General features: G+C 43.2%; 1 protein-coding gene across 11 annotated transcripts in view; it reads right to left on the reverse strand.

Annotated features, from left to right (window-relative positions):
- LOC126457959 (diacylglycerol kinase epsilon) overlaps positions 1-14369 on the reverse strand; it is a 199868-nt gene that overhangs the window by 117337 nt on the left and 68162 nt on the right. For all 11 annotated transcript variants that reach the window (XM_050094706.1, XM_050094707.1, XM_050094709.1 and 8 more), the window contains one exon: positions 2569-2716. In XM_050094706.1, the coding sequence (XP_049950663.1) occupies positions 2569-2716 (148 nt within the window). The remainder of the gene's footprint in view (positions 1-2568; positions 2717-14369) is intronic.

The following is a 14369-nucleotide window of genomic DNA, read 5'->3' on the forward strand; positions in this document are numbered from 1 at the left end:
AAAAGAACAATATTTTTTTGCACCAGTTTGTGACCAAAGATGAAACTTGGGTGCACTACTATACCCCAGAGACAAAACAAAAGTCAAAGCTGTAGAAACATGCTGATTCTCCACCAGCACAGAAAGCAAAGACAATTCCTTTGGTGGGAAAGGTCATGGCATCAGTATTCTGGGATGTGAAGGGGATTCTGTTTGTAGATTATCTCCCTACTGGGCAAACAATTACTGGAGAATACTGTGCTACCCTCCTGGACAAATTGCAACAAAAGATACACGAAAAAAGGCCAGGTTTAGCAAGGAAGAGGGTCATCCTCCACCAAGACAATGTGCGCCCTCACACACGTGCCATCATCATGGTAAAATTACATGGATTAAGGTATGAATTGTTGTCATACCCACCTTATTCACCTGATATGGCTCCGTCAGACTTCAATCTCCAACCAAAACTAAAAATTTTTCTTGGTGGATGAAGATTCACTTCAAACAAAGAACTGAGAGCTGGGGTTGATAACTATTTTGGAGGTCTGTAGGAAACTCATTTTCGAGATGGGATCAAGGCACTGGAACATCATTGGACCAAGTGCATTAAACTACAAGGAGACTACACTGAAAAATAAAAAAAGTTTCAGTGATGTAAGTACTTTTTTTCTGTTCCACTCCGAGAACTTTTCAAACCACCCCCATATACCATACTTTGGCCTTCATGAATTATACTGCTGTCCAAGTGGCAAAATTCATCTACTTCTTTCAGCATCTCATTTCATAGTCTAATTCCCTCAGCACTGTCTGATTTACTTTGACTACATTCCATTACTCTTGTTTTACTTTTATTGATGTTTTTCTTATAATCTCTTTTCAAAACACTAGCCATCTCATAAACTACTGTTCCAAGTCCTTGGCTATTTCTGACAATTATGTCACTAATAAACCAAAAAGTTTTTATTTCTTTTTCCTGACTTTAATTCCATTTCCAAATGTCTCATTTGTATTCTTCAAAGCTTGCTCAATGTATGAACAACATTAAGGGTATTTTAAAATTCTTATGGCTTCCCTTCCATACCCTACAACTCTTATAACGGCAGTCTGATATCTGTACAAGTTGTAAATAACGTTTCTGTCTATTTATTGATTTATTAATGGTATGGATGGTAGTCAGTAACAAGGAAGGTATCTATGAGTTGTTTGGAAACAGTAACTTTGGTGCTTACAGGTGACAGGAGAACAGGAGAGACTCAGCATGAAATTTGTTTGTGTACCAGTGTTGTGCAAGAAGAAAGAAAGTGGCAGGATACTGTTATAGGTGTTAAAGTATTTGTTGTAGGGGAAATTAGTTTACCATGGATACATTTTCTTTGAAAGGAGCTGCCAGAAACAGATATACTGTAGCTTGTTGTTTGGTTTGATATAGATTGAAGCTTGTAATCAAACCTACATCCAGAACTACAAAGGCCACAGAGGTGTTACAAATAAGTTTGCACTAAGTCAGGAAGCATAGTTTTTACACTTTAAGAATGCCTCTTCCATTAGGTCCAGGCAAAGGCTGAAATTGGATGAGACCAAGCTGATAACCATATATCTGCACATCTGGTCTTCAAAAGCAAAGGAGTTATGTGAAAGACTGAAGTGTGACAATTAACAGGACTAAGTTCAGAGGCAGGTAAGATGTGTTGTGGGATGATTTCTGATAGAAGAAAGATAAAAATGGATTTGAGGAACTTCAGAAAGTTGTTGTACTTTTCATATAGGATGGGAAGCTCTGCATGACAGATTGAAGGTGCCGATCTATTAGAGTCAAAACATGTTCAGTTTAGGCTTCAAAGGTCGGGCAATGGGTAGCCAACTTGTCCAGATTGGAGCAGAAAATTTTCTCAAGAAATAATTAATTCTCAAGAAATAACATATATGTCTCATGCAATCATTTTGTTCAATGATACAAGTGATGACATAGTCATTCTTATAAATCAACTTGACAGCTTGCTTGGAACACCAAATAAGAAATGAAAAACACCTGAAAGGAAATATATATTTTCCTTTCCCCCTCCCCCTCTTCCAACCATATGGCAAATAACCTAAAGAATGCAAAGCCATGTGGGAGAAAAAGAGATAGAGAAGAAGAAGCACGAACTGGCAATTTTCCTTTTCATGGAAAATATTGCTCAATAACAACTTAGCAGACAGAAAAATAATGCTTATGATACATCTTACATTCAGATTTTTTACTGTAAAAGCTTGCAGGCTAATTTTCACTATTGCCTCAAAGGTGCTCTTACCTCATTTTTCTTTCAGCTCCCTCTCTCACCACTTTGCTCTCTTCCAGTAATGAGCTAAAGTCTAAAAATGCACAACTTTTTTTCCTTTCTTGTCTGATCATGCAGGCTACACACTATTATGTTTTTCACTGAATTGTAGACATTTTCAGTACAAGAACTAGACTAAGGAAGCAAGAGAGTACTCCAATAAGTGCACATTAAAGTCACAGCACTGTGACTTATATTTTTTAATGACTATTTGCTGAATTTCTTAGCAACAGGTACTGCAAAATTAAGACAGTATCTTCTGAAAACTTGCCTAGAACAATCAGAGGTGTCCAGTCATTCCACTCAGGTTTAGTAACAGATTGCAAGCAAAGTTTTCGGCTCAGCTTGTGTTGTCGAGTAGTCAGCACCACAGAAGTGGGTGGAATGACAAGGTTTTTGAACCGCCCATAATCACACATCTGTAAATATACAAAAAATGAAACTCTATGTTCCTTTAATTTCATGTAAGTCCTCAAGTAAGAGTGTGATTAAGGCTGCCTGAAAGCATTTTATTGCCACAAAAATCAGCTGTGTATACATTTACTGTAACCACTAATGTTTATTCCGTGTATTGTAATCACCACTGTTCTTCTTAGACCACCAAATAATGTAATGCAACAGCCAATAATGAAGTCTTTTTAATGACTCAAATTTAGTTCCAATTATTGTACTGACCCCAAGATTTGGATCCACATCATTTTATTCAGCTTTGCATCTATGTGCTCAACAGTCAAGATGTTTCTTTTCGGCAATGGCATTTACATCTAAATCCTTATCCACATTCATATCTTTGTTACATCTCCAGTATACCAAAGGCTGTTTCAGTGTCAGAATATTTAACAGTGTAAGTTAAAAGCTAGCTCAGTGAAACAGTCACATCTTAAACATCGCAAACTGTCAGGTTTTCTCAATGGGGTAAATGATTATGTATCACAGAATAATGTCTTATTGCTAAAGATGTTGTGAGGTTATTTATTTGCATTTGCATGAATGGAGGGACAACATCTGTCTCAGAATTATTATTTAAACTGCCTCAGATTGTTACTTTTAACCATGGCCACATAATTATCCCAGTGGAATCTGGTATTTCTTCTCAACAGTAATATAATACCACTCAAAGGCAACACAGTATGTTCACTGTGAGATTTCCATGTACTCCAGTATTTAGCAGAATGGCACTTTAATAGCACAAGAATGACAGATGTCTTGTTCTCTCTGCACTTCTTCTCTGTGGGCAACAGATGAAAGAAGCTCTGCATCACGCAAAGAGTGTCACAGGAAAACACAAAATAAAACAACTTGATTAATAAAGGGCCATACACATGCACCAAACGACTGAGTAGGCACTTTTGCCAACTGACTGATCAACTTTTCTCGTTGAATGGTATGACCCAGACAGCTCTCCCCCCCACTTCATCCAACCCCCACCACTACTTCACTCAACAAACTCCGCCAAGTATAGTGATGTGTCTGCCAGCCAGCCCCCCCCCCCTCCCCCCTCCCAACAAAAGTTTATATTCTGCCACTGCATGCAGCGTAAGTGCTGCTCTAATATACATGACAGAGTCCACGGCAAACAAAGACACACTTTCTAGTGAAATTTAAAGCCTGATGATGTTGGTGGGATAGTATAGACAACAGAGATGCAAGAAGTGAAGTACTTGATCCATTTTTTAACAAATCCATAATGGTTTCATGTGGCATATACTGAGAGAGTAATGAATAACAGTCTGACGACATTCCATATTTTGGGTTTGGGTTTTATTTCTGATAATTATCAGAGATGAAGCCTAAAAACCTAAATGCAGACATTTAGATCATAGCTTTCATTTCCTATATGTATCAGAAATAAAATATAAAAATCAACGTATAGACAGTCAATTGACTTTTACTCATAAAATATACTTGCTTCACTGTTCGAAGTGTTAAAAAAATCCAGTCTATATCCATGCTATCTGCTATGAATAGCATTGTGTAGTGCATTTCTTTGTAGTTCTAACAATTACTAAATGCTTCATTTCTTACGTACATGTTGCTGTGTTTATCAGGTGATGTGTACCAACACCATTTGTAGTCTTCCTTATTTAAATTCGAAATGAGTTTCTTAAACTTACAGGGGACATTGTTTATGCTAAATCCATAAATAAATTAATAAAGTTTACATGAACATCTTTTGTTTTACTATGCGCATTTCATCAGGCAACTATAAATCACACTGCAGGCTTCATGAATCATTTTATATAATAACTGCGGGGATGCATGTGCAATGAATGAATCATTCTTCCCACTAATCATTTGCAAATGGAACAGGGTAGGGCAGATCAGTTAGTGGTACCTGAGTACCCTCTGCCACACGCCATTAGGTGGCTTGTGATGTATGATGTAGACATTGATGTAGATTTAGAATTTGAGGTCCTCATAACTTCTGCTAGTGGCTATAGCCTGTAATGTAGCCTCTCCTCGAAGCTTACAGCACCTCCCATAATTGTATTCTTTTTCGTTATGAATGTTTTGATGATGTTCAGCAGCTCCAAAACTAATAGCTCTCTCTCAGCCATTTCTTTTTTGACCTCTAAACGGAACAAAGCAAATCAAAGTTTTTGTTTCACTGTAAAACAGAGGGGCATTTCATCAAACATAACCTCAATGAACTTACTACCATAAACAAATTGCAACCAGTGATAGGAACAAGCAGGCATAGTAATCACTGAGTAAATTCAGTCAGAATGTGTGTAGACTGCACACGAAATTGGTTGGTCGGTGCACATGTAGAGCTGTTTAACACATTTAGTGAATTGTTTCATCTAGTTTCTGTGCTAACAGTACAGATTTTATGAACTGAGTGCGCACAATTAAATATAAAGAACAATTTTTATAATTACAAAACCATGTTTTACAGAGAAGGCGGCTACATGATTGAGAAGCAGATATAATTGAGTACTTGCTATTATATTTATTTACACTGTGTATGTACTTACTACTGTCATCTGAAATGCTAAGTTCATGACTGTGAAAACATACCCATTTAAAACCATGTCTTATACTTTAACTCTCAGTTTTCTTAGTTTTGAAAGATCTCTCTCATTTTACATGTATATGCATTGAAAAATCAAAACAATGTATTCCTCCTTGCTCTTGGCAAGCATTTATACTTTTGTAAATGGTTGAGCTAAGTCGACACCCTGTAGGTGGTGGTTGTTGGGATGTTTAAGGGGGACTAAACAGCTAAGGTCATCAGTCCCCCATTCCAAAAACAGGCGAGATAAAAATTTGTGGAGCAGGTAAAACCCCAAGGGGAAGGAGACTCCCCCCCAGGCACTGAAAGAACACAAATGCGGCAACGAACACTACAGACAAGAAGAGTGCAGATGAACACCAGACAGAAAGAAACATAAGAAAAGAAGATGGCCAGAGACTGGTTGACTGACCATGAGAACAAAAAAAAGGGAAAGAGTCAACCATCCGACTACACATCAAAATCTGCAACCAATTATGAGAGACTCGAGGACAAGAGACATAGAAAGGGAAAGGTGCAGGACCTCCCTAAATGGAACCATAAAAAGGACTACCACGGATAAAATTCAAAACGTCGTCAGCCATGGAGGCATCGTTGCATAAAACCAAAGGCAAAGTGCCCGGGAGATTAAAAGACTGCCGGAGGGTGCACAGTCGGGGACACTCCAACAAAATGTGGGCGACCGTCAGCCAGGACCCACACCGACACAGGGGGGGATCCTCCTGATGCAAAAGATGGCCGTGCGTCAGGTAGGTATGGCTGATGCGGAGCCGACACAGGACGACAGAGTCCCTGCGAGAAGCCTGCAGGGAGGACCGCCACACATCGGTCGACTCCTTAACAACTCGCAGTTTATTCGGAGATGTCAGGCCACACCACTCTGCATTACACAGCCCAATCACCTTACGGCGCAACACCAACTGCAGATCACGAGCCGGGAGGCCGATCTCCAAAGCTGGGGCGTCGATAGCCCCTTTGGCCAGCCTGTTGACATGTTCGTTCCCCGGGATACCAATGTGACCTGGCGTCCAAACAAAGACCACCGAACGACCAGAGCGGGTAATGGCAGAAACAGACTCCTGAATAGATGATACCAGAGGAGAAGAGGTATAGCAGCGGTCGATAGCCTGGAGGCTGCTCAGGGAGTCACTGCAGATGACGATGGGCGTACCTGAACAGGAACGCATATGCTCAAGAGCGCGCAAGATGGCCACCAGCTCTGCAGTAAAAATACTGCAGCCAGCCGGCAAGGGGCGCTGTTCAACATGGGCAGCGCGAGCAAAAGCGTAGGCAGTACGATCATCAACCAGGGAACCATCAGTGTAGACAGTCTCACAGCCCGAAAATGAGGCGAGGAGTGCAAGAAAACGGCGACGGAAGCCACAGGTGGAACCGAGTCCTTGGGTCCCCGCGCCAAGTCCAGACGGACGGCCGGCCAGGGCAGACACCAGGGAGGCGTAGGTGAACGGACCCAGAAGGGAGGCAGAAGAGGTAATGACCCCAGTTCCAACAGCAGGTACTGGACGCGGACAACAATGGAAAGCCCAGACCTAGTTCGCCGTTCGGGCAGATGGAGGACCGTGGCAGGGAAAAGCAGGCGATGATTGGGATGGCCCGGCGAGCAATGCACGTGGACAGCATAGTCGGAGAGCAGTCGATGGCGGCGAATCCGCAGTGGGGGAACCCCGGCCTCCACCAGTAGACTATCCACGGGGCTCGTACGAAAAGCGCCAGTTGCAAGCCGAACCCCACAGTGGTGTATGGGGTCTAACAACATCAACACTGAGGGTGATGCAGACCCATAGGCCAGGCTCCCATAATCAAGCCGGGACTGCACAAGGGCTCTGTACAATCGCAACAGCGTGCAGCGATCTGCACCCCAAGACGTGTGGCTCAGGCAGCGGAGGGCGTTGAGGTGCCGCCAGCACTTTTGCTTCAGCTGAGTAATATGAGGAACCCATGTGAGCCGGGCATCAAAGTCGAGTCCTAAGAAACGGCAAGTGTCCACCACTTCAAGCAGGTGGCCGTCGAGGTAAAGTTCAGGATGAGGGTGGACCGTCCGAAGCCTCCAGAAGTGCATAACTCAAGTCTTGGCTGCAGAGAACTGAAAACCATGAGTCAGAGCCCATGATGCTGCCTTGCGAACGGCTACTTGCAGCCTTCGTTTGGCGACTCACGTAGTCGTGGAGCTAAATGAGATGCAGAAGTCGTCGGCATACAAAGGAGGAGACACCAACGACCCCACGGCTGCAGCCAGACCATTAATGGCCACTAGAAATTAGGAGACGCTCAACACCGAGCCCTGCGGGACCCCATTTTCCTGTGTATAAGAGGAACTAGAGGTGGCACCGACTTGCACCCGGAAAGAGCTGCGCAATAAAAAGGTTTGAAGAAAAGCCGGGAGCCGACCACGAAGACCCCACTCATGCAACGTAGCAAGGATGTGATGCCTCCATGTGGTGTCATACGCCTTCCGCAGATCAAAAAATACAGCAACGAGGTGCTGACGTCGGGCAAAGGCCATATGGATAGCAGATTCCAGCTGCACCAAATTGTCCGCTGCAGACCGGCCCCGACGGAAGCCACCCTGGGATGGAGCGAGGAGACCGCGCGACTCAAGGACCCAACACAAACGCCGCCCCACCATACGTTCGAGCAATTTGCACAAAACGTTGGTGAGGGTAATGGGACGATAGCTGTCCACCGCCAGTGGGTCCGCACCGGGCTTCAGGATGGGGACAATAACACCCTCTCGCCATTGCGACGGGAACATGCCCTTGCTCCAAATGCGGTTAAAGATGGTGAGGATGTGTCTCTGGCAGTCCCTGGAGAGATGCTTCAGCATTTGTGCGTGGATGCAGTCTGGTCCTGGTGCTGTATCAGGGCAATCGGCGAGGGCAGCGAGGAATTCCCTCTCGCTGAAAGGAGCATTGTATTTATCAGAACGACGTGTGTGGAATGATAACGGTGTCTGCTCTGCTCGCTCCTTTCGAGAGCGAAAGGCGGGGGGTAAAGTTGTAGTCGCAGAGCTCTTAGCAAAGTGCGCAGAAAGGTGTTCAGCAATGGCGGCAGCGTCCGTGCAGACAGCGCCATTCAAGGAGATCCCAGGGACACCCATAGGGGTCTGGTATCCATAAATCCGCCAGATCCGGGACCACACGAGCGAGGGGGAGACACGGGAGCCCAAGGATGAGACATACCTCTCCCAGCACTCCTGCTTACGCCGTGCAAAAAGACGATGGGCCAAGGCACGGAGCCTCTTAAAGGCGATGAGGGTCTCTAGAGACGGGTGCCGCCGATGACGGTGGAGGGCCCGCCTACGGTCGCGAATAGCCTCAGCAATCTCCGGCGACAACCAGGGTACAGCCTTCCTCCGAGGGAGTCCAGAAGAGCGGGAATGGCAGCCTCGGCCGCCGAAATGATTGACGTGGTTAAGACACGGGCCACCTCGTCAATGTCACCCTGTGGGGGAGACTCGATGGTTGCAGCGAAAGTAAAAGCCGGCCAGTCAGCCCTGTGGAGAGCCCAGCGGGGCAGGTGCCCAGAAGAATGACACTGGGGCAGTGACAAATAGATGGGAAAATGGTCACTACCACACAGGTTATGATGCACTCTCCAGTGGAGGGATGGGACAAGTCCGGGGCTGCAAAGAGAGAGATCGATGGCCGAGAACGAGCCATGGGCCACACTGAAATGCGTGGGAGCACCGGTGTTCAAGAGGCTAAGGTCGAGCTGAGCCAACAAATGCTCCACGGCACGACCGCAGTCATCGGAGACAGTCCAACCCCATAGAGGTTTGTGGGCATTGAAATCGCCCAGCAACAAGAAAGGTGGCGGCAATTGGGCTATCAGTGCAGCCAGGACACGCAGCGCGACATCACCATCTGGTGGAAGGTAAAGACTGCAGACGGTAATAGCCTGCGGCGTCCACACCCTAACAGCGACAGCCTCTAAAGCTGTTTGTAGAGGGACAGACTCGCTGTGAAGAGAGTTAAGGACATAGATGCAGACGCCACCAGACACCCTTTCATAAGCTGCTCGGTTCTTATAATAACCCCGATAGCCACGGAGGGCGGGGGTTCGCATTGCTGGAAACCAAGTTTCCTGCAGAGCAATACAGAGGAAAGGATGAAGGCTGATAAGTTGGCGGAGCTCAGCTAGATGGTGGAAGAAGCCGCTGCAGTTCCACTGGAGGATGGTGTTGTCCATGGCTGGGAAAGGCGTGATGGGACTGGGAAGGCAGATTACGCCACTGGGTCACCTGCTGCCTCGGATTGAGCACCTGTGCTAGTGCTGTCCATGGTGTCAGACGGACCGGCGAGATCGAGGTCCGCAGTGGACGCCAGGATCTCCACCTCATCCTCAGACGCAGAGTTGGAAGGTTGCGGTGGGACAGGTGCCACCGCAATGTCAGGATGCTTGGGAGCCTTTTCCTTCAACTGCTTTGCACGCTGTGCCTTTGGAGGGTCTGGCTGGGAGGGCCCCACTGGGTCAGTCTCAGGGACGGACGACGACCATGAAGCCCTATGACCAGCGACCGGTTGTTGTTTCAAAAATTTGCGGGTGTCCACTTTGGCACTGGGCAAAGCCTGGGATGGGAGGGCCCCAAGGGACCCCTTCCTGGCAAGAGTAGCCGAAGAAGCCTCACGCTTCTCCGGCTGGGAAGGGGCAACGAATGTCCCCGATGGTTGGGGTGGTGTTGCTCCTGGAGTAGATGGAGTAACAGAGGGGGAAGTGCCCCCCACAACCAAGGGGGCCGGTTCATTCTGACGTAGCTGAGAGGCAACAGTACGTGACGACACGGGAGAGGATCGTACTGGTGTTGCAGCAGCAGCATAGGTGGATGTCTTGGGCACAGGATGTAGCCACTCATATTTCCACCTTGCCTCGGTGTAGGTCAGGCGGTCCAGAGTCTTATATTCCATTATCTTCCTTTCCTTCTGGAAGATCCTACAGTCCGGTGAGCAGGGGGAATGGTGTTCTCCGCAGTTAACACAGATAGGAGGCGGGGCACATGGAGTATTGGGATGGGAAGGACGGCCACAATCTTGACAGGTGATGCCGGAAGTACAGCGAGATGACATGTGCCTGAACTTCCAGCACTTAAAACACCGCATCGGAGGAGGGATATATGGCTTCACATCACAGCGGTAAACCATAACCTTAACCTTTTCGGGTAAGACATCACCCTCGAAGGCCAAGATGAAGGCACCGGTGGCTACCTGATTATCCCTCGGACCCCGATGGACGCGCCGGACGAAGTGAACACCTCGTCGTTCGAGGCTGGCGCGTAATTCATCGTCGGACTGCAGAAGAAGATCCCTGTGGAATATAATACCCTGGACCATGTTGAGACTCTTATGCGGTGTGATGCTAACTGAAACATCCCCCAACTTGTCACAATGGAGCAACATCCGTGACTGGGCAGAGGATGCCGTTTTGATGAGCACAGAACCAGAGCGCATTTTGGACAAGCCCTCCACCTCCCCGATCTTCATCCTTTAAAACAATGTAACTATCATAGAAGTAAACAGTCATTTGTAAATCTAAAAATATAGGAGATCTTACTTTTGGGATTGCCCTTGTATCTCATTACAACACAGAAGGCTGACAATTTTTGTGTACATCACCTTTTCAAAAATTTTGTAAAATGCCATGAGTGAAAGTGCTCAGTAATGACTGAGATCTGAGGAGTCATCTTTATTTTAAAAGCTAAAAGACAACGCTGCCATCAGCTCAAAGATTAGTTTGAACATCACAGTTTTTTGAGCAGGGATATTTATGACTGATATTACGTGGCTAATAGCATCATCTCAAGATCACTTTTCATGTCTAATTACTTTATATGATGTACATTAATATCACCACCAATAAATAACTCCATCGTTCTATCCAAAAGCAGTACAGTAAGGCATCAATAGTTTCCATGTAAATTCTTCAGTTACCATCCAGGGAACTGTACACTGTAACAGTAACAAGTTTGTTTATTTATCTATTTATTTACATTTTCTTTGCATGGAGCCAGCACAAAGATAGCTTTCACAAACGTCAGGCATAATAATATGAGAAAAATTATATCTACAAAATATGTTACATACTACAATAATTGCACCTTATATCTATTTTATACACTTATTACTTTAAGGTTGATATGCTACTGGTTCATATCACAAGCAGTGTCTTCGAATTCATTGAATGAATATAAACATTTTTCTGTTAGAAAAGATTTCAGTTTACTGTTAAAATAAATCCTCTTACCAGTTCTTAAATAGTTCGGTAGTAGGTTAAACCAAATCAAACTATTGATGTATAGACTCCTATCTCTCATTTTAAATTTTCTTTTTTTCCGAAAGTACTTATATTTTGTTCTGGCGTTGTCCTCATGCATCCACTGCATTTGATAACTTCTGTTGGTTGACTCATAAAAAAGTAAGTAGGGTGAAGTGGGGTAAGTGTAACCACGTTTTGGCATAGTTCATCTTTGACACCAAATTGGCAACTTGTTATTGAAGATATGATTTTGAAATTTCTCATGCTTAAAGTTTGACTTACTGACTTTTAAACAATACACATTTTGTTTTTGAAAAAAAAATAATAATATGGTCAAATAATCGTTTTCAAAATTTTGTGTTGAGAGATTACACTTGCCCCATGGTTCGGGGCAAGTGTAACCCCGCATTGTTGTACCCATACAGAGCATTGTAAAAGAGACTTGGGATAAGTGACCTGATTACCCAATTTTGACTGAATTTGAAGGTTTTTAAATTATTAAAATATCTTAAATTTTACTCAAGATATGAACTTTTTAGCACACGCCTCTTTGTATATTATGAAACACACAGAAAATGTTAGCTAAACTAAAAAATAAGTGTTAGCCTAAACCATAAAGCACTGAAACAGAATGCATCCTAGATGATTTATTTTTGTTTTAGGCCAGTAATTTATTAGTTTAAATTCTACAAAAGTAATTTTTTTTCTTTACTAGGCAATTTAACAAAAATAATAAAATATCTAGCCTCAAGAGAAATTCACTTAATAAGTTCACTTTCTATTATTTTTCATGGAAATTGAACTAAAGTTGTAGGCAATTTGTGTTTAATGCTAAATTGCCCTAATTCAACTTATTATATTCACACTTAGGCCCTAACAATTATTTAGTCACTGAACGTTGTATGAATCAAACGTAACAACAAATGTCAGGTCTCCTTTGTGACCCAAAGAGTGCTCAGGCAGCACTGAAATGACATCAGAGGATGGAACTTCCGTCTCATCTCTTCTATCAGGCCAGTAGGATGTGGTGCCATGCTTTGTCTCATTTTTGCATCTGAGGAAAATCACTTCTGGATCTCCTAAATCACTAATTTTGGTAACTTTGGCAGTAAAATGAACTTTCTTACATTTTGTTGCAAAAGCTACCAGAACGTAGTTTCCAACTGTAATTTTATCTTTGGCTTCAAAAAAGTTTGCCTCTTCTTCTTCACAGTTTATCATTTCTTTCCTGAGATCGTCCATTGTTATTATGGTCCCATTTTCTTCATCACTACTTATTAAAGGTAGGCCTCCTTCAGTTTCACATTCTTCACTTGTTGATTCAACTTCCAGACTTTTTTCCTTGTTACCCACATGAGCAATCAGGGATTTTTTTTCTATAACATTCTGAGATGCCATTTCGGATAAAGTAACAGCACTTTGTGTGGAAGATTTACTTTTCATTACCAAGCCCTTTTTTATGCCAGTAATGCTTTTTTTTTGCTTTCTCCTTATCATTCTTGTTTCCTTTAAAATCTTTTTCTTTATACATGGCATCTTGAAAAGTGATAACTTCAGCTCCTGGTGCAATTCTTTTCTTCTTTGTTTTACCAGTGGGACTACACTGTCAGACTGTTTCCAATAATAAGTTTTCAAATGACAAATCAGAAGTTCCAGAACATAATGAAACATTGGTTAGCTCGGGAATGGTTGAGAAAGAACTCTGATACTGGGAGGACTGCAGAGCTCAGTATATGTAGGCCTATAAAATTCTGGAGGTTGTTCAGCTGGAAGCTTCCCAAAAATCTGAGCTACTTTCTGTTAGGGACGTAGCTTCCACGCAGTCCATGGCTGCATTATCGTTTTATCAATTACTTCTTTACTGTAAGGGAATATTCCTGCTTTTTGAAAACCACTTTTCAACAATTCAGGTGGTGTTTCATTCCATACAGCAGTGAGGAGATTGGAAAAGTCACATTTGCTAATTTTTACCCCTTGATGATGTGTCTGGTGACGAGTTAACTTTTGGTCCCAAGTGGATTTCACAATCTTAAACACTGCTACATCCATTGGCTGCAGGATGAATTATCAGGCTCAACATTGTTGTCAGTCAAACAATGGTTCACATACTGTACTTTAATTGAAATGGTGACATTCTTTACAGTTCGGTGTCATATTTTATAAAAGGAAACGTGATTTAAAAATATAGTAGACGTAAATAAAAAATAAAATATATCTCACACAAACTCAGTAGACCTACAAATCCAGCACATCAGGTATTCTGGTATCCATATGTACAGGAAGGCCAGTTTAGTTGATCTAGTGTGATGGCAAAAACAAGGTTATAGCTTAAATAAATAAATAGGTTCGGGTAAGTTTGTTTGGGACAAGTGTAACCCCCCGCCCCCCTGGTTACACGTGCCCCAGCCAATTGGTTACACTTGCCCCACATGGGAAAAAGTTGGGGTAAGTGTAACCATGCCTGGCATAACAAGAGCTTTATCAGTAGAGTAAAACGAATCTCATATTTGAAATTATCATGCAAAAGTTAGTTTGTCACCAAAAAATTGTGCAGTTATCTTTAAAACTGCAAAAATGACAGACCACCAAATTTTGAGTATGTCACTCTCTCGCAGAGTGAAAATGTAGACGTCCATTCAAGTCCAAAAATTAATTACCAATTTATGTCAGATTTGACAACTTATGGTTAAATATAACAAAGAAAGGAGTAAATTAACATGTGTGACAAATCAGAGGTAAAAATACAGCTTCTTTAAGGCACCATAAGCCATGGTTACATTAACCCC

This window comes from Schistocerca serialis, chromosome 2 (genome assembly GCF_023864345.2).
Source record: "Schistocerca serialis cubense isolate TAMUIC-IGC-003099 chromosome 2, iqSchSeri2.2, whole genome shotgun sequence".
In the NCBI taxonomy this organism is placed as follows: Eukaryota; Metazoa; Arthropoda; class Insecta; order Orthoptera; family Acrididae; genus Schistocerca; species Schistocerca serialis.